Source organism: Carcharhinus amblyrhynchos, chromosome 4 (assembly GCF_965287045.1).
Source record: "Carcharhinus amblyrhynchos chromosome 4, sCarAmb.v2.hapA, whole genome shotgun sequence".
In the NCBI taxonomy this organism is placed as follows: domain Eukaryota; kingdom Metazoa; phylum Chordata; class Chondrichthyes; order Carcharhiniformes; family Carcharhinidae; genus Carcharhinus; species Carcharhinus amblyrhynchos.
Window position 1 is genome coordinate 86,657,540 of NC_137327.1, and position 19,457 is coordinate 86,676,996.

Genomic DNA, 19,457 nt, shown 5'->3' on the forward strand with positions numbered 1-19,457 from the left:
CAACTATTTCTGCAGCAAATACTGAGTGCAACAAAACATGAAGGAATGACCAAAGTAATGGAAGTTTTCATGTTTGGTTCTTCCTAATTCTACAGTGCTTTTTTTCCTAATCATGCCTTTTTTAGGCAATAGTTTTTAAATGAAGTTTTGTGGGCTTCTGCATGTTTTTCACCTGTCATTCAACTAATGATCTTTTAACTTTTGTCACAGCTGAAGAATGTCTTGCTGATTCTGACCTGGGTTTTCTGGTGCCAATCGCTGTTGGAGCTGCACTAGGCTTATTAATAATTCTTGTCATAATATCTTATATAATTGGACGAAGGAAGAGCCGGACTGGCTACCAATCTGTCTAATCAGTCCTTTCTCCAATGTTGGTATCTGTCACTTACTTTCTCGCTGTCTGTTAGTTTATGGTCTGTGCCATTTCTCTGTCCAGTTTTCTTGGATAGAATTCAATTGACTAACTCTGCACTAATTTTGTCATGCATGATCCTTCATTTAACCTAATGCCACCTTCACTTAATGGGAGTTGGTTTTTTTTTATTTCAATTGTTTTTGCTAGTAACATTTCTCAGCATTTACTTCAGTTTCAGGGATGGGCCAAATATCTGCTGCTAAGTTAGTATCACATTATCACTATTGTGTTAACTTGAATTACACAATGTTAATATTTTTGGCTTTGCTTGACCTGCAAACTGATGCAGAAAACTGCTTTTACATGCACTAAATTGAGTTCATAAATGAGCAATAAATGGAAAAGTCAATTGTCATAAGGCCAATGTTTGATTTATTTCTAGAATATTTGTATGCATGTTTAAAATAGCAGCTACCTTCTATTGCAAATGCTGTTTACATCTTTCAGCAAACACCTTCACTTTTGCAATGACAACACAAGCAATCTTATTCACTTGACTTAATGTTGGCCAGCAAAACTAAGAACTTGTCCCCTTCTTTGTAGTTCCTGCCACCAAATACTAGAATTTTTATCCATAGCTAGATGAATACCTACAAATGAGGAAGAAGCATGATTGCTGCTCAGTTGACTGCTCTCATATATTCACTTTGCAGGTACAATGAGCCATTACTTGGACATGTTGGGTACATCTGGTATAGTGAAACCCTTAGTATTTCAGCAGAAGAGAAAAATATCATTGTAGAAAAAGAGGGATAAAATGTTTTATGACATGGTTACACAAGATTTCATAGCCACTTGTTTCAATTTTTGGGTAGTCACCACCTTTTTTGACATTTTGGAATTTATCTATTCCTGCAAGAATATATCGATTTATACTAAAGCTTGGAAAGTTTTCTGGAACTGAAGCCATTTAGTAATTGGGAGCTTGGGGAAATAACAGCAGTCCCTTGCCATTCTAAAAGCCTTGTTAAAATATGTCAATCTGGAAAATTAACTAGGAAGCATGATCAAAGTGTACATCCCTATAGTGCAGAAAGATGCCATTTGGCCCATTAAATCTGCACCAAATTTCTGGCAGTGTTGTGCCCTAGCCCTATTCCTATAACTTCACACTTATCCCCTCTTGGGACATTTAAGGGGTAACTTGGCCTAGCCAATCCACCAAACCCACACATCTTTGTACTGTGGGAGGGAACTGGAGCACCTTTTTTCTAAAAAAAAAACTGGGCAGAATGCGCAAACTTCAAAGTCACCCAAGGCTGGGATTGAACTTGACTCCCTGATGCTGAGGTAGCAGTGCTAACCACTCAGCTGCCCTGAGGCACTGGTTGATCTTATGGGCCATTTGGATAAGATTTTGCACAAAGACAACATTTCAAGTACCACGTACTACTTTTATCAAGTCAGAATTTGGCCAAATAGTTTGGGGACTAAACTTGAATCATGAAACTAATCTTATTAATTTGAACCCTGAATCTATTTTAGCAAATCCTACATGGTTACTACTCGCTCTCCCACCTATTTCTGTAGTTGATTTTTCATTTGAAATGGAATCTCCTTGCTGACTTGTTTGGATTCTGATGCACTGTTGTCCATTTTGATTTAAAACTGAACATCAATGCACCCTGATTTCTATCAAATTGGCAAGACTTCCAGCTTTTTTTGTATGCCTCATTTCTCTTGTTGCAACCTTTTTTATGTGGGCATCTTTCACATTTGATTCTAGCTTGTCAAAAGCTCTCACCACTCGCATGAAAATTTGCATTGTAAAATCTTCAGTTTTTAAATAACTTTGACATTTTTTTTGGTGCTGTTTTGCCAGTATTTGACTTATTTCCTCCCTATTTACCCAGGGTGTTCATGTATCAAACTTCAAATTGATCTTGATAAGAAATGTTCTCTAATTGCCTGTGCTAAAATGTCCTAAAGTGGTTTGCAGTAACATTTATCAAACTACATTTGACACTGAGCCATATGTGGTATTTTGAACAAGTACCCCAAGGCTTTGTTAGAGGTAGGTTTAAAATGTCTTGGCGTTTAGGCAGAATTCCTGCGTTTGAGACTTTGGCAGCTGAAGGTGTCAATGGTGTTGGAATGAAGTGTCTGAGATGCAAGAATTGGATGAGCACAAATTCCTGATGGTAGGAGGGCTGCAGAACCTGGGAAGAAGATGGAGGGATTTAACAAGTGGGATAAGAATTTTTAAACTGGCTTATGGTTAATACATCACTCAGTCTGATCATAGCCAGGTTGCATGAGTGAGTTTACTGATTAAGTGAATGAATACCCTTGGAATATCATAAATTACCTTCCTGCCTTTTCAACCACAGAATGGTGTCTCCATTTTATAGTTACAGAAATGTGCCAGCTTTGGCCCAGTTGCTTGATTCAAGCTGGGGTGGCAAGAGGTGCTGGAGGCAGAACTATTCAAGGTCTAGCCTCCCTGTCAGTTAACTCGAGCCTTGATCCTAATACAATCAAAATTCAACTTGGCTGCAGTACCTCAAATTGACACATGTTCTGGATGGCAAAAATATTCAACAATTGCATTTAACAATGCACGTTGTTTCACTTTTGATAAGTGGAAAATTATAGGGACATGAGGTTTCCTAATTTACTAGCCAGCTTCTACATCTGGCTAAGCTTGCTTGTGTCCTGTTTGCTAAATCCAAAGATCAAGTTCTTTGATTTTTATAATCGCAAATAGAATGGGAAATGCACCATTCATGATTACAATTTGCTCCTTTAATGTCCCAGTACAATATAGTTACTGTTGAAAGTGATACTTTAAAATAACTGCAAAACATTTTTAATTTAAAATTCAGATATTTGATCAAGGTCTCCTCAAGGCAAGAGCATTAGTAGACAAAATACCAAAATTTTATGTTCTAGAGATGTTTTCTACTTGTATGAATTGCTGAATGACTTCTAAACTGAATCAGCTTGTTGCTGAGTTGGGACTGATGCATCTGCTTCACAGAAGGCCATGGCAGTTAGTGAAGAAACATTACCCTAAATTCTAAATGACGTTCTCGGTAAAAGAGCAGTGCATTTATCAATTGTACTAATCCTCCTTTTATTCTTGTAAATGCACCTTTTTAGAGGACACTTTCCTATTCTCTTTAGTTCCTAACATTCTTCTGATCACAGCATGAATGCATATTAATTACAATTCCAGCAATTAGGTACGTAAGAGTCAGCAGTAATTACTTGCTTCTCTACCACCTGTGGTAAATACCTGTTGTCTCAAACCTTAACAGATTCACCATTAGTTAAAATGGAATTAGCCTTCCACATGGTTTTAAAATCCACGAGCGAAGTCTGCAATATTCCAGCTATGTTGTTGATCTAGTCAGTTTGGTTTCCAGGATTTGGTGTTTGCTGTCTTGGTTTAGGGCAGCACAAGGGTTAGTATTACCTCAGTGTCAGAAATCTGGGTTCAATTCTGGCCTTTGACACTGACTGGAGTTTCCATGTTCTCACCATGTGCAGGTTAAGTGAACTGGCAACACTTAAATTGCCCCTTAGTATCTAAAGATGTGTAGGTTAGATATGGTAAGTATGTGCGGTTACAGGGAAAGAGTTTGGGTAAGACACTCTTGATTCTAAGTTTTCAATGTTGCCTTCTTATCCTGTGCATGATGTACGCAATCTAATTTTTCACTTGACAGATTTTAACTAAGTGTTTCTTGTAAAGCAGATGGTCGTCTTGTTTAAATCAAAATGTATTTACTCTTCTGTACCCTGGTTTAACCAAAGTTTAACAATTAACCCAAAATGGCAATAAATTGCTTACTGCAGGATATATGCTAAACTTCCTCTTGATCACAAGGTGGAAAAATTCCAGATCTGCAGAACTTTTTACTCCAGCATAAATTTTAATACAAATGTAATTTATGGATAAAACAATAAAATGGGAGGAAACCTGCACAAAGTGTGCAAAATCCAGTCACCCAAGCCAAGAATTGAACCCAGGTCCCTGGCGCTGAGGCAGTGGTGCTAACCACTGTCACATTGTTACTAAAATTTGAATGATAACTTGAACTTAGCATTCAGACATAGAATAGCTTATACTTTAACTGAAAGTTCCCTTTTTACTTTATAATGGTACTACAGGTGATCAGCTATAGCTGATGTAGTCAGTTGGCTGATCTGGCTGCTGGTTCTGTCTCTGTACTTTCTCCCGTGGATCATAAGGTTAGTACAGATTGTTCTTGTGCTTCAGGTTTTTACACTTCAGTGGGCACGTTGGAATGTTTTTTTTGAGTGAGATCAATGCTCATTTATGAAATACATCATTTGTCTGCTTCAAATACCACCCAATTCCTCTGTCATCGATTTGCAATCATTGTCTCTTCTAAACTGTGTAGGTGCCTGTAAGTCTTGAACATGTCTTACAAACCAGCTGTAATGGCTTTGCTCGTCTGCAGTTCCATCCTATGCGCAAATACACTGTCCAACTCACCAAGTGTTTCGACTTCTTGTTTCCAAGCATTGGATTATTATTAAATGGTAAAATACTGCAGCATGCTGCTATGCATAGGGACCTGGGTGTCCTTGGTTTGCAGGTGCAGTAAGTAATTAAGAAGGCAAATGGAATTTTGTCCTTCATTGCTAGAGGGATGGAGTTTCTAAAAAAAAACAAGCTTATGTTGCTGCTATATAAAGTGCTAGTGAGGCCACACCTAGTATACTGTGTACAGTTTTGGTCTCCTTATTTGAGGGGATATACTGGCACTGGAGGGGGTGCAGAGCAAATAACTAGGTTGATTCTAGAGTTGAGGGTTAGCTTATGAGGAGAGATTGAATAGATTGGAGCTGTATTCATTGAAATTCAGAATGAGGGGAGATCTTATCTATTCCCTTCATAAGATTCTGTTCCTATAAGCTAGAAGCAGGGAAATTGTTTCCACTGGCAGGTGATAATGGAGAATTTAGCATGACCAATGCACCTAACCAGGACATCTTTCAGACTGTAGGAGAAAACACAAGTATCTAGAGGGAACCCATACAGCCACAGGCAGAACGTGCAGACTTGGCATAGACCATGACCCAAGCCAGGGATTGAACTCTGGTTCCTGCTACTGTGAGGCAGCAGTGCCAACCACTGATGCAATGGCATCATCCTCCTTTTGGATATTTCTGTTCCTTCATTGGCACTAAGTCAAAATTCTGGAATTTCACTGAACAGCATTACAGGAGCAGCTTGTCCACTGCATGCTGCAGTATTTTACCACTTAATCCAATGCTTGGAAGCAAGAAGTCAAAACACTTGGTGAGTTGGACAATGGGTTTGCCCATAGGATGGAACTGCAGCTGAGCAAAGCCGTTACATCTGGTTTGTAAGACCATGTTCAAGACTTTCAGGCACCTAATACAGTTTAGAAGAGATGCAATGGATTGAGAATTGACAATGACGACAACAACAGAAGAGGAATTGGGTGGTATGATTCAGCATGGTAGTTGACCAGTCTACAAAGGCAACTAGGGATCTGTAACAAATGCCAAGCTTGCTAACAGCACTGCTGAGACTGATAGGTGTAGGTGGGTCTCTGGATTCTGAGTCTCGATGTAAAAGCAATCTGTTTGAAGCTGACCTTTAACAGTACCTAATGGACCACCTATCACAGAACTATATTCTTGGTCCTATACATCAATTGAAATAGTAATGGAACCCCATTTGGGTCAACTGCTTCTCTTGGTGGTAGACCACTTCATTTTATCTCCTGCTGAAAGTTTATCCATGCCTTTGTCACAATAGACTCAATTATTCCTGGCTGAAATCCCATTCTCCATCCCTCATAAACATCAGTTAAATATGGTTAGCAAAGCCATTAGAATTATCAGCCACAGAAGAACGTGCAAACTGCACACAGTTCCCCAAGGCTGGAATTGAAACCTGAAGTAATCACACTTTTGGACAGCTACTGAAGCTGTCATCCAGTATATTTTTCAGACCTGTGTGTGTAGTGCAATGATACAATGTTAATCCAGTGTGCAGATTGTAATGAAGTAGTGTGATGTGGCATCCTGGATAAACATGTATTACTGCAAATGGCAATATAATTTTGCAATAACATAACACTTGTTGTTATTGCAGTTGTTTATGGGAGTTTGCAAAATTGACTTTCTTGTATTACAAAAATGACTACTCTAAGTGCTTTGCAGCTGTTGAAATACATTTAGATGCCCAGTGGTTGTGAAAAATGGTGTATAAATGTAAGTCTTTTTATCTCTGGGTAGTCCTGTAACCTGGTACATTTCAGGCCTGCTCTGGCGAAGCTTTGCTCTTGTGTAATCTTATCACATCACCAGTGTACGGTTTCAAACCCAACCTCTATGACGGCAACCTGCAGAATGGTGGCTCAGTGGTTAACACTGCTGCCTCGTAGTACTAGGGACCTTGGCTCAATTCTGGCCTTGGGTGACTGTGTGGAGTTTGCATGTTCTCTCCTTGCTTGTGTGTGTTTCCTCCAGGTGCTCCACTATCCTCCCACATTCCAAACATGTGCAAGCTAGGTTGACTGGCCATGCTCAATTGCCACTTGGTGTCAGGGAGGTTGTCAGTGTAAATGCATGTGGCAGGGGAGGGATGCTGTTTGGAGGAATGGCAGCCTCCTGCACTGTAGGAATTCTACGAATGTCTATGATTTGAAAGCATAGCCACTAGTAATGAAGGGAGGGAAAGGAAATGACAGAGGTCAAAATTGGAGGAATATGCAGAATATTTGGAGGATTGCAGCTTTGGAGGATGGAAAAAAAGATGGGGATAGGGATGCTATACTTGGATAATATACTCCTGGTACGGTTGTTGGTGCACGCTTGACGGACCAAATGGCGTCTTTCTGCACTTTATGCATTGTATGACTCTGAATCCAAGAATATTTCTTGGATTTCCCCTGTCCCCTCTCACTCACTCAGTACTAATTTGCATTTTGACTCTCCAGAAACTAAGAAAGACAGTTTAATTGTGCTATTCCTGCAATACACTCTTGCTGCTTAATTTCTTTCCTATTTACCAATGGGAAGATCTCGCATGTCTCCAACTCAAAGTCCTTCATACCCCACGTGCCCAGCATCCAATAGCAGCCAAACTGCTCCACCCAACCAAACGCCAGCTTCCCCCCCCCCCCCACGCCACTCTCCTTTCCTATTGGTCAAACCAGTTGTGTCTCAAATCAAAATTATTTTTATTGGTTGGAAAGGCTGATATGGGCGGCTCTTCTGTGTGATGGACAGCTGCAGCAAGTTGTCCCACCCACAGGTTGAGAGGAGCATGGACTTCAGTAACAAACGTTATTAAACAAACGGGAATTCACCTTGTGGCAAGTAAACAACTGCAGTCACCAGAGCAGATCTCTCAGTGGAGGGGAAAAGCGGTGTTATACGGAGAGGCTGGTAGGAGAAGCACATTGTAAACTTTTTGAAAGAAATACATTTTTTTTATTGAGCAATGAAGCAAAATTGCAACGTGCCCGCTTTCTTGACCAAGTTATGGACCTTGGTGGAAGATACAGGGACAGATGACCTAATCTCCTGGAGTCGAGTAAGTAATTCCCAAACGTTACAATGTTTTATCAGCTCCCTATAGTATCCGAATGATCTCGCACGGTTTGTTTTGCTTACGGAATCGAGTATGGAGAATTTATTTTCTTTTTAGGGGTGGAGGAAAGAGAGGAAATCAAAATATTTAATTTTTTGGGGAAAAAAAAGTTGCTGTGCAGGAATGCACTGAAATGTCAGCTGAATTAGACATGGGGGAACAGCCCCCAGACCAAGTGCGTATGTTGATTCTGCTTATTTAATGTCGGCATTTATAACAACCTTCTGGTGCAGATTAATATTTAAATTAAAATCTTTAATTACCACTATTAATACGGCGATGGGACAGTAGAAAGTGGCTCTTAAAACTGGAGATGAGAGCGTTTCTGTCGAGGGCAAGAGAATGTGATATTTTTTGAAAAAACTATTTTGGGGCTATCTATTTTTGGAGATTTCGTTTAATCTACAATTGCAGCAGCTCTTAAAAATTCCCCTCCCCATAGAAAGAAACATTGCAAAAAGGAATGAGCTTTGGGCTTTAGCATTCATGGATATTTGCTTTTGCTTATCATTATTGAAGCGGTCTATGGATTGGGGAGGGCAATGGTTCCACATTCCCAGGCCTTTAGTAGCTCCCAAACCTGTGTCGCACTTTCAAATAAGAAAGCCGATTGCAGTGTAACTTCTAACCGTGGCGGACAGGAGGCAGCGGGCAGGGCAGAGTTTTGTAACACAGTGGGACAGTGTGGATAGGACGTAGCCCTTTACTGCATTCCCCTCACTGTTTGTCTGCGCTGAGAGAGGGTCGGCGGTGGCCGGGCTGGGAAAGCGGACGGGATAGGGTGAAGGTCGCCTCCCCCCCGCACGTGGGCCTTGCCTAGGGCCGCGCCCCTCTACTCCGATTGGCCGCTCTGCTGCTGCTGAGCCGCGCTGATTGGGTGGCTGGTATTTTTAGAACCCGACGCGCACCCCGGGAGTGGCCACTGATTGGCTGGTCCGCAGTGTTATTGTTACAGTGGTGTGTGATGCACGTGCGCAGACGGATCCTTTACTGTCACGCACTGGGATTCAGTGAGAAGTATTGTCTGTTCCGCGTTGCACAGTGGTTAGCACTGCTGCCTCTTGGCTCCAGGCACCTGGGTTCGATTCCTGGCTTGGGGTCACTGTCTGTGCAGCCTCTGCAGATGTCTGTGTAAATGACCATTCGGTCCATCAAACCTGCACTGGCAACAATCCCACCCAGGCCCTATCCCCGTAACCTCACGTTTGCAGCAGGATGGCACAGTAGTTAGAACTGCTGCCTCTTTGCTCCAGGCAGCTGGGTTTGATTCCTGGCTTGGGGCCACTGTCTGTGCAGATGGCCATTCATGCCATCAAAACTGCACTGGCAACAATCCCACCCAGGTCCTATCGCCATAACCCCATGTGGGCAGTAGGACGGCACAGTAGTAAGCACTGCTGCCTCACAGCACCAGGGACCCAGGTTCGATTCTGGGCTTGGGTCACTGTACGTGCGGGGTTTGCACGTTCTTCCTGTGTCTGCGTGTGTTTCCTTGGGGTGTTCAAGTTTCCTTCCACACTCCAAGCGAATGTTTCGGGTTTCCTTCTGTCTACAGTCCAGAGGAAACCCACGTAGATGAGGGGAGAACGTGCAGAGTCTGCACAAAGATGTGTGGGATTGGCCATGGTAAATTGCCCCTTAAATGAGCAAGTAAATACTGAAGTTTATTTATTAGTTGCAAGTAAGGCTTACATTAACACTGCAATGAAATTCCCCTAATCACCACATTCTGGCATGTGTTTGGGTCAGTGCACCTAGCTAGCATGTCTTTCAGACAGTGGAAGGAAATTGGAGTACTCAAGGAAACACACACAGACACGGGAAGAACATTCAAACTCTGCACGTACGGTGACCCAAGCCGGGAATTGAACCTGGTTCCTGGTGCTGTGAGGCAGTGGTGCTAACTACTGTGCCATTCTGCTGCCCACTTGGGGTTATGGGGATAGGACCTGGGTGGGATTGTTGCCAGTGCAGGTTTGATGGACTGAATGGCTGCCCCTTGCACAGTAGGGATTATGTGTCACAAACAAAACATAGTGATCATAGAGTATATAGGGGAAAAGGAAGGGATATGGTGCCAAATATAATGTTATAGTCATAGCTAGGTAGGTCTATGTGGTCAGTCCATTCAAAAGTCTGGAGAAACAGTTCTTGAGTCGGTTGTTTATGACCTCAGACTGTTGTATCTTTTTCCCGACAGAAGTGGAAGAGAATATCTGGGATGCGTGGGGTCCTTAATTACGGTGGCTGCTTTGCCGAGGGCAGCGGGAAATGTAGACAGAGAGAGTCAGTGGATGGGAGGCTGGTTTGTGTGATGGGTTGAGCTACATTCATCACCTTTTTGTAGTTTCTTGTGGTCTTGGGCAGAGCAGGAGCCATACCAAGCTGTGATACAACCAGAAAGAATGCTTTCTATGGTGCATCTATAAAAGTTGATGAGAGTTGTAGCTGACATGTCAAATTTCCTTCGTCTTCTGAGAAAGTAAACGTGTTGGTGGGTGTTCTTCGGTGTGTGGGAACCAGGACAGTTGTTGATGAACTTGATAACTAAAAGCTTGAAGAGCTCAACTATTATTACTGCATCTCCAAAGAAAATACAGCACGTGATCAGGCCCTTCAGCCCTCCAAGCCTGCACCAACCATGTTGCCCAACTGAACTAAAAGTCCCTAGCCTTCCAGGGACCATATCCCTTCATCGTTATCCTATTCATGTATTTTTCAAGATGCCCCTTAAAAGTCACTATTGCATCTACTTCCACTACTGCCCCTGGCATCAAGTTCCAGGCACCCACCACCCTCTGTGTGAAACAAAAAAACTTGCCTCACACATTTCCTTTAAACCATATACCTTGCACCTTAAACCTATGCCTCCTAGTAATTGACCCTTCCACTCTTTGAAAAAGCTTCTGCCTATCCACTTTGTCCGTGCCCCTCATACTCTTCTATCAGGTCGCCTCTCAACCTCTGTCGTTCCAGTGAGAACAAACCGGGTTTCTCCAACCTCTCCTCGTAGCTAATGCCCACCAGACCGGCAACATCCTTGTAAATCTTTTCTGTACCCTTCAAAGCCTCCATATCCTGCTGGTAGTTTGATAACCACTATTGAACACTATATTCCAAGTGCGGCCTAACTGAGATTCTATAAAGCTGCAACATGTCAATTTTTAAGCTCAATGTCCTGGCCGATGAAGGCAGTATGCCTTATTGACTACCTTCTCCATCTGCGTTGCCACTTTCAGTGACCTGTGTACCTGTACATCCAGATCCCTCTGCCTATCATACTCCTAAGGATTCTGTCATTTACTGTATCTTTCCTATCTGTATTAGACCTTCCAAAATGCCTTCCCTCAGATTTGTCCAGATTAAACTCCATCTGTCATCTCTCTGCCCAAGTTGCCAACTGATCTATACCCTCTGATGGTCCCCATCACTACCCGTAAATCCACCAACTTTTGTGTCGTCTGCAGATTTGCTAATCAAACCAGTTACGTTTTCCTCCAAATCGTTTTACAAACAGCAAAGGTCCCAGCACTAATCCCTGAGGAATAGTCACAGCCCTCCATTCAGAAACGATCCTTCCACTGCTACTCTCTATCTTCTATAACTGAGCCAGTTCTGTATCCATGTTGCTAGCCCACCTTTGATCCTATGTGACTTCATCTTCTGCCCCAGTCTGCCATGAGGGACCTTGTCAAAGGCTCTTTTGAAGTTCATGTAGACAATATCCACTGCCTTTCCCTCATCAATCGTCTTTGTCACTTCCTTAAAAAACTTGATCAAGTTAGTGAGACACGATGTCCCCGTCACAAAACCATGTTATCTCTCGCTAATACGTCCACTTATTTCCAAATGTGAGTAAATTCTGTCTCAAAGAATCCTCTCCAATAATTTCCCTACCACTGACATAAGGCTCACCAGTCTGTAATTACCTGGTTTATTCTTGCTACCCTTCTTGAACAACATTGGCTATTCTCCAGTCCTCTGGGACCTCCCCTGTAGCCAGCGAGGGTACAAAAATTTCTCTTAAGGCCCCAGCGATTTTCCCCCCTTGCCTTTCTCAGTATTTTGGGGTATATCCCAACAGGTCTTGGGGATTTGTCTATCTTGATGTTTCTCAAGAACCCCAATGCCTTCTTTTTGATTTCAATATGACTCAAACTATCTGCACACCCTTTCCCAGACTCCTCATCCACCAATTCTCGTCAATGAATACACTCGCACAATACTCATTTAATACCTCTCCCATTTCCTCTTTCAAATGATTCACATGACTTACTAAGGAGCTTTTATCAAACAAAGTTTATTTAAGAATAGGGCAGCATGGTGGCAAAATGGTTAGCACTGCTGCCTCACAGCTGTAGGGACCTGGGTCAATTCTTGACTTGGGTCATTGTCTATGTGGAGTTTGCACACTCCCTGTGTTTGCGTGGTTTTCCTCTGGGTGCTGTGGTTTCTTCCCACAATCCAAAGGTGTGCAAGTTAGGTGGATTGGCCATACTAAATTGTCCATCAGTGTCCTGGGATGTGTTGGTTAGAAGGATTGGCAGGCTAAATATGTGGGGTTATGGGGATAATGCCTAGCTGGCATTGTTGTTGGTGCGGACTCAAAGGGCCAAACAGCCTCCTTCTGCACTGCAAAGTTTCCTGTAATTTCATTAACATGTAATAAGATAATTAGCAATAACTATCAGTTACAACAAAGGAGAAAAAAAATCATATTGTACAAACTCAAACAGTTCCGAGTATTAAACCAACCAAACAAGCCTCCTTACAAACATTCACCTGTCCCAGGTTTAGCACAGAAAATAAGAATGCTCATGCGATGCTGAATTTTCTAACTTTGTAACATCTGCTGTGAATTAGTCCTTTGGATGGAGCATTGAAACTCTGATTTCCCAAGCCTGGAGCTTCCAGCCCATGTCTTGACGTAGAGGTAGGGCCACTGCTTGCCCCTAGCCATAAACAACAAAATTTTCATTCCAGAAAGGCAAGAAAGACTGCTTCCAACTAGCCAGTACATCTAATATCAGGGAGTGCGACAAAAAAACACTGCAGCCAGCTTGAAGTCCAAACACCTAACTAGCCAGCAACAAAAACGGTAAGTAAGATCTCTTGTGAGGTTTAAAAAAAACTGCACCACCTGACTTATCAACCCTTCACCCCCCAAACAATTCCAAAAGAGTGCATCAGGCTGAGATTAAAAATAAACAAAGCCCCATTATATGACTCTGACAACAATAAAAAGACATTGACCTGTCTGAGTCAGAGACAAAAGGCCCTCTTAAAAGAACTGCAGAGAGACATGATTAAAATACATTTCTTACAGGCACACTAGCATCACAGACGTGCACCATCAGACAGTTAAATAGCAAAAATAATGCTCGAATGGCCCCCTGCATATGAGGGATTTTATACAAGCAAAATGCTGTGGATGCTGAAAACTGAAACAAAGACAAAAAAGGCTAGAAAATCTCAGCAGGTCTGACAGCAGCTGTGGAGAGAGAATAGAACCAACATTTAAAACATCTCTCCACAGATGCTGAGAGACCTATTGAGATTTTCCAGCATTTTCTGTTTTTGAAATAGCAGAAATGATGTTGTTAGGAACAAAAAGCAAATATAATAAGATAAATGAAAAACACACAAAATCCAGAGATTGCTGAGAGGATTGCTTTAAAAAAAAAGTATGAAAGACTGAAATAGAAACAGAAAAATTTGGAATTATTCAGTAGATATTGCAGTATTTGTGGAGTGAGAATGGAGCTAAAGTGCTGGATTTTCAAAAGCCCCTAAGGGCAGGCACACTTTGAAAATTGCAATCTTGGGTGACACCACTGCATCCTGAAATCTCCAGAATAGTTTGCAGATGACACCAAGACCGGTGGCATAGTGGACAGTGAACAAAGTTATCTCCAATTGCAATGGAATCTTGACCAATTGGGTCAGTGGGCTGATGAATGGCAGATGGCGTTTAATTTGAACAAATGTGAGGTGATGCATTTTGGTAGATTGAACCAGGGCAGGACTTACTCAGTTAATGGTAGGGCATTGGGGAGAGTTACAGAACAAAGAGGTCTAAGAGTACATGTTCATCGCTCCTTGAAAGTGGCATCACAGGTGAACAAAGTGGTGAAGAAGGCATTAGGCATGCTTGGTTTCATCGGTCAGATCATTGAATACAGGAGTTGGGACGTCTTGTTGAAGTTGTACAAGACACTGATAAGGCCATACTTAGAATACTGTGTGCAATTCTGGTCACCCTATTATAGAAAGGATATTATTAAATTAGAAAGAGTACAGAAAGGATTTACCAGGATGCTACTGAGACTTGATGGATTGAGTTATAAGGAGACGCTGAATAGACAGGGACTTTTCTCTCTGGTGCGTAGGAGGCTGAGGGGTGATCTTGTAGAGGTCTATAAAATAATGAGGGGTATAGACAAAGTAGATAGTCAATATCATTTCTCAAAGTTAGAGGAATCTAAAATTTAGAGGGCATAGGTTTAAGGTGAGAGGGGAGAGATACAAAAGTGCCCAGAGGGGCAGTTTTTTCACACAGGGTGGTGAGTGCCTGGAACAAGCTGCCAGTGGTAGTAGTAGAGGTGGGTACAATTTTGTCTTGTCTTTTAAAAAGCATTTAGATAGTTACATGGGTACAATGGGTATAGAAGGATATGGGCCAAATGTGGGCAATTGGGATTAGCTTAGGGGTTTTAAAAAAAAAGCAGCATAGGCAAGTTGGGCCAAAGGGCCTGTTTCCATGCTGTAAACCTCTATGACCCTATAACTATAACATGAAGCAATTTTGAGTAGAGGGTTTGTAGAGAGCTAACAACCTGCATGCCTCTAATTTAGATTGTTAGGTTTGTTGTGGGAGTGTAAACAGTGAGGAGTTGAGCTCCTTGGGAGTGGCGTGAAGCTACTGGCGTTACCTGTGCATTGTAGTTGGTAGAAGAAACTCTGGTGATCAATGAGCAGCAGATGAAAGTTTGGATGGAGGCAGGCTATTCTAACACTGGATGAAATATTGAGGAGAAGCTTCATCTGGTACATCTTCCTGGTCAGGAGGAGCACAGCAGGGTCATGGGGGTTACAAATAGTGTGACTTGCCTGGGCTTGCAACATCTCACTTATTGTCCTGCCTGGAGACAATACACATCCCTTTAACCTATGCTTAATGCTATCTCCACTCACATTGTCTGCACCTTTAAGCCTTTATTAGTTGTAAAGACTCACATTCTAATCAGTATTTTGTAAACTGAGTGTGTGCCTTTATATGCCCTGTTTGTGATCAGAACTCCCCACTCATCTGACAAAGGGGCAAAGCCCCGAAAGCTAGTGGCGTTTGCTACCAAATAAACCTGTTGGACTTTAACTTGGTGTTGTGAGACTTCTTAAAGGGCACTAGGACAGAGCCATATTGTCAGAGAATATTGAAGCCTTGGGAATAGGCAAGATTATTATTTAGAACGCTTAATCAAATTTCATGAATAGGGTTTATTCACTGTCCAGATAAAATGGATGCATACCCAGACATGGAGTCATGTGTTAATCTGGTTTGGCAGTGACCTATAGGGGATTCATGGGAATGTTCATTTGAACTTTGTGGCTAGTGTCTAAGGTTACTATACAAAACGAAGTGTGGTTAGCTAAGGCAGGAGTTAACTTCTGGATTCTAAGGACTAATGAAATGCTATTATGCTGGAGGGTAAGATGCAATTTGCTAAAGTATACGATAGGTGGTATTGTTGATTTATGTATATTGAAGATGATTGATTTAAAGCTGATGAAAGACAGGAGTAATTTCTGATGATGCATACCACCTCGGAAACCCCACTAATAGGTTGCTAGTGCTTTAGCGATGCAACTGGCTGCATGATCAGACAGTGTTAAGGAGAATTATGGGCACTCTCTCTGCTCAGCTTGTGTGTGTATATTGGTTTAAATAGAGTTAGAGGCTTGTTACATAGATGTCACTTTCCACTCACCTTTCCAAACCATATCAGAGCATTGAAGTCTATTTTGCATGGCACCCACATCCTCGTTGTGGCTCCCTGGCTGTTGATGGCCAATTCCATTCATACCCCCTTGAGGGATTTCTTCAGGACAGAGGAAACAACATGTCTCTTCTAGTAGACCTGCCAAAACCTCAAGGGAGGTGTCAGAAAAGCATGGGGTAACCCAGGTTGTCTGCCAAGGCTAGCACTGAAGCACAGCTCCTGGCTGTGCCATACCTTTGGGCTACGGTAAGCCATAGTAATTGTCATTGTTTGCTCTTTAAAATCATCATCCATTACTAAACTTTGCATCTGGGCCACTCCCATGCCACTAGTTGGATGCTGAACTCATCTTCAGACCAATTAGGGGCTTTGCATGTGGGTTGGGGCCCTGAAATGATCTGGGTGTCAGGCTCCTCACTCTGGATTGAAAACGCAGCCCAATTTTTAGGGTTGATGACCTTTCATCTATGCCTTTGTGATCTGGTCACTTTCCCACATAAGCACATCCAAAACTATGCTGCACATGTCTTCACTTGCACTAAGTCCTGTTCACCTATCTTCCCTGTGCTTGCTGACATATGTTGGTTTCCAGTTACGCAACACCTCAATCTTGAAAGTTCAAGTCCTTGCTTTCAAATTTCTCCACGGTCTTACTTCATCTTATCTCCGTAATCTCTCTCAGCTCCACAACTCTCAGATATTTGTGCTTTGCTAATTGTGGCCTCTTTGGCATTCCTGATTTTAGTCACTCCTTCATTGCTGGCTACATCTTCAGCTGTCAAGGCCATAAGCTTTGGAATTCCCTCCTTAGCTCTCTCTTCCTATCTTTCTTTAAAACCTCCTTTGACTAAGCCTTTGGCCAGATATCCTAATTCCTGTCTTTGTTATTCTGTGCCAAATTGTGTTTGCCACCACTGTGAGGTACCTTGGGATGTTTTGTTATCTGAAAAGATGTTGTTGAAAGTAAGTATCCATACACATTGTCACCTTCAGATCTTTCGATTCAAATGTTGGCATTCTTGTTGAGCAATTCCTGATGCTTATACCAACTCCTAGATTTCTAAAACTGCCCTCCAAATTATGAATTCGAAAACGTGACTCAACAGGAATCATAGAGTAATGTAATGATCATATGATTTCATACTGTGATTGTAATTTGTGCCTCTAGTGTCTAAAAAGACTGTATACACAATAGTCAGTTTGACAATTTTATATTGCAAGAAATACTTGATATTACAGTTAAAGGCAAATGCCATAGATTGCTGGAAATGATCTGCAGGTCAGACGTGTGGAGAGAAGAAAGTAGGATTAATATTTTAGGTCTTAACCCAGCTGCCTTTTCTCTACAAAAGCTGACTGACTGCTAATTGCTTCCAGAACTTAAATCAGTTTTGCTTTACAGTGGCAGTAATTGCAAGTATATGTTTTCTACTTATCCTGTGTAGAACCTCTTGCATAAAAATTGAGATTCTTTTCCATGCTTACAATCCAATGTAAATTGCGTGGCTTTTCATAGATCTGTGTCTTATAAACAGTGATCAACAAGAATGCAGAGGATAGCAATCTTGTTTGTGGTATTGAAATTCAAATTTTGTGGATACACTTCATAAGACAATTATATTGTGAAGGTCAATAGTACAGAATTACAGTGACCACAACGTAATTGCTCAGTGTCTTAACAAGCTCCAAATGACCAGTTTTAAAAATTGAATATTATAATTGATCTCCTTATGGCATTGCAAGGAAGGTCTTGCGACTCCGTGATAGTGGTCCTACCGCTAGGCCAGAAGCTCAAGTTTCAAGTTCCATCTCAGCTCTTGAGGGTTGATTATCAGCCTGTAAATCCTTCCAATATGATGGCAGGCTGTAAGAGTGGGACAATTTCCTGATCAGCCAAACTCCAGAAGACCATGGCACACCATTGCAGTACCCTTCATAATCATGGACCAATGCAATAGAAGTCTGTGGTCACCAATGCCTTCTTGGGGCATGGTACCTGAAGGAGGGGGTTGCATGTTAATGAGAAGTCCAGACCAGATGCAGTTGCCAGTTTAAGTGAATTAGATTGTGACAATAAATCGGGGCCCAGTCTGTGGAAGGAGATATTTAAGCAGGCAGGAGAGTGAAGGGGAAAAGAGATGAATTGAGAATGTCAATACAAAAAGTGGGGTAAGGTGTCTAAAAGGAGGCAGGGTGGATTTTGGATAGATAAGAAACAATGACATATTCGACAGACTTTTCACATTGGGGGATAGGCCCAAAAAGTCAAATGAGTCCATTCGGGCTTGGAAGACCCACTAGCAGATATGTTGAGGAGGAGGGAGGGGATAGGTAATGTAGAAGAGTCATGGGAGAATTTCTATGTGAGAATAAAGAGAGAAGGGAAAGTACTGACAAATTATTTTTAAGTGTGGGAAGCAGTAAGCGTAAGTGTGGGGTGGGCAGACTTGCAAGGGGTACTTCATTGGAGAAGAGACATATCCCTTGGGGAAGGACCACCTGTGAAGTTGTAAGGAAAGGTGTATGTAGATTTGTTTTTCATGTGGTTGGTGAGGAATTGGGGTTCGATCAAAAAGAGCTTTCTGCATGAAACGATATATGAGGAGGGAAAGACCAAAAGTGCATGTGGACCTTAAGAGTGTGGGAAGCAGAACATCAGTGGAAGATGGGGTAATGCAGAGGTGATTTGGGATAGTGTGGCGTATGGTGACTGGAAGTCCCACCTTTGCTGGGACAGTGCCAGCTTTTCATTGAAGGCCCTGATTGTCCCAAGTTTGTCCAAATTGCTCAGATTGTCCAAGTTTTATCTTTTCTGGCTTTCACACAGCATCAGTGTGTCTCTATCTACATTTTCTCTTGCCTGAGTTCTCTCCCCTTTACCTGACCAATACAACAAATCTCAATATCAAGCCTTAAAGTTATTTAAGCAGACTTTTCCACCCTTTTGTGGGTGCCAAATTCTTTTAAGCTCACAGTGCTGGGGCTGTTTTATAGCACTGACAATTGGATCCAAGAAATGCTTTAACCCCACACACTCTCCCCATTTGCAACAAACCTGTGTATGTCGCCTAATAAGGTGCCTTTACTGAATGGATAAAACAATGAATGAGTTCTTTCCTTCTGTAAGGCTCGAAGTTGACACTAGCCATTTTTACGTGGTTTGAATGATCGTTATAAGACCATGTAATTGTCACTGAATCTATTAATTCAGCACCAATAATTTCATCTGGAAGGGATCCCTAGTAATGTCTTGCGGTATTAGGGCACCGTCACTATTCCTTCTATATAATGTGAAACTTTCTATTCGAAGAGGCGTAACAAGAAACATTCTAACATTATAAAGACTGACAATGCAAAGCTTGAATTTATTGGCAAAACTTTGGCTTACAATGTCCTTGTTTTACTCATTGGTTAACAAAGCATTTTTCTTTCCCACATT

The 19,457-nt window shown here is 41.9% G+C and overlaps 1 protein-coding gene across 3 annotated transcripts in view; it reads left to right on the top strand.

Moving 5' to 3' along the window:
- Positions 1-7,680: 7,680 nt before the first annotated feature.
- The window catches only part of LOC145342167 (heat shock factor protein 1-like), a 64,352-nt gene continuing 52,575 nt past the window's right edge, over positions 7,681-19,457 (top strand). For all 3 annotated transcript variants that reach the window (XM_080187461.1, XM_080187462.1, XM_080187463.1), the window contains exon 1: positions 7,681-7,961. In XM_080187461.1, coding sequence (XP_080043587.1) covers positions 7,869-7,961 — 93 coding nt within the window. In that variant the 5' untranslated portion in view covers positions 7,681-7,868. The remainder of the gene's footprint in view (positions 7,962-19,457) is intronic.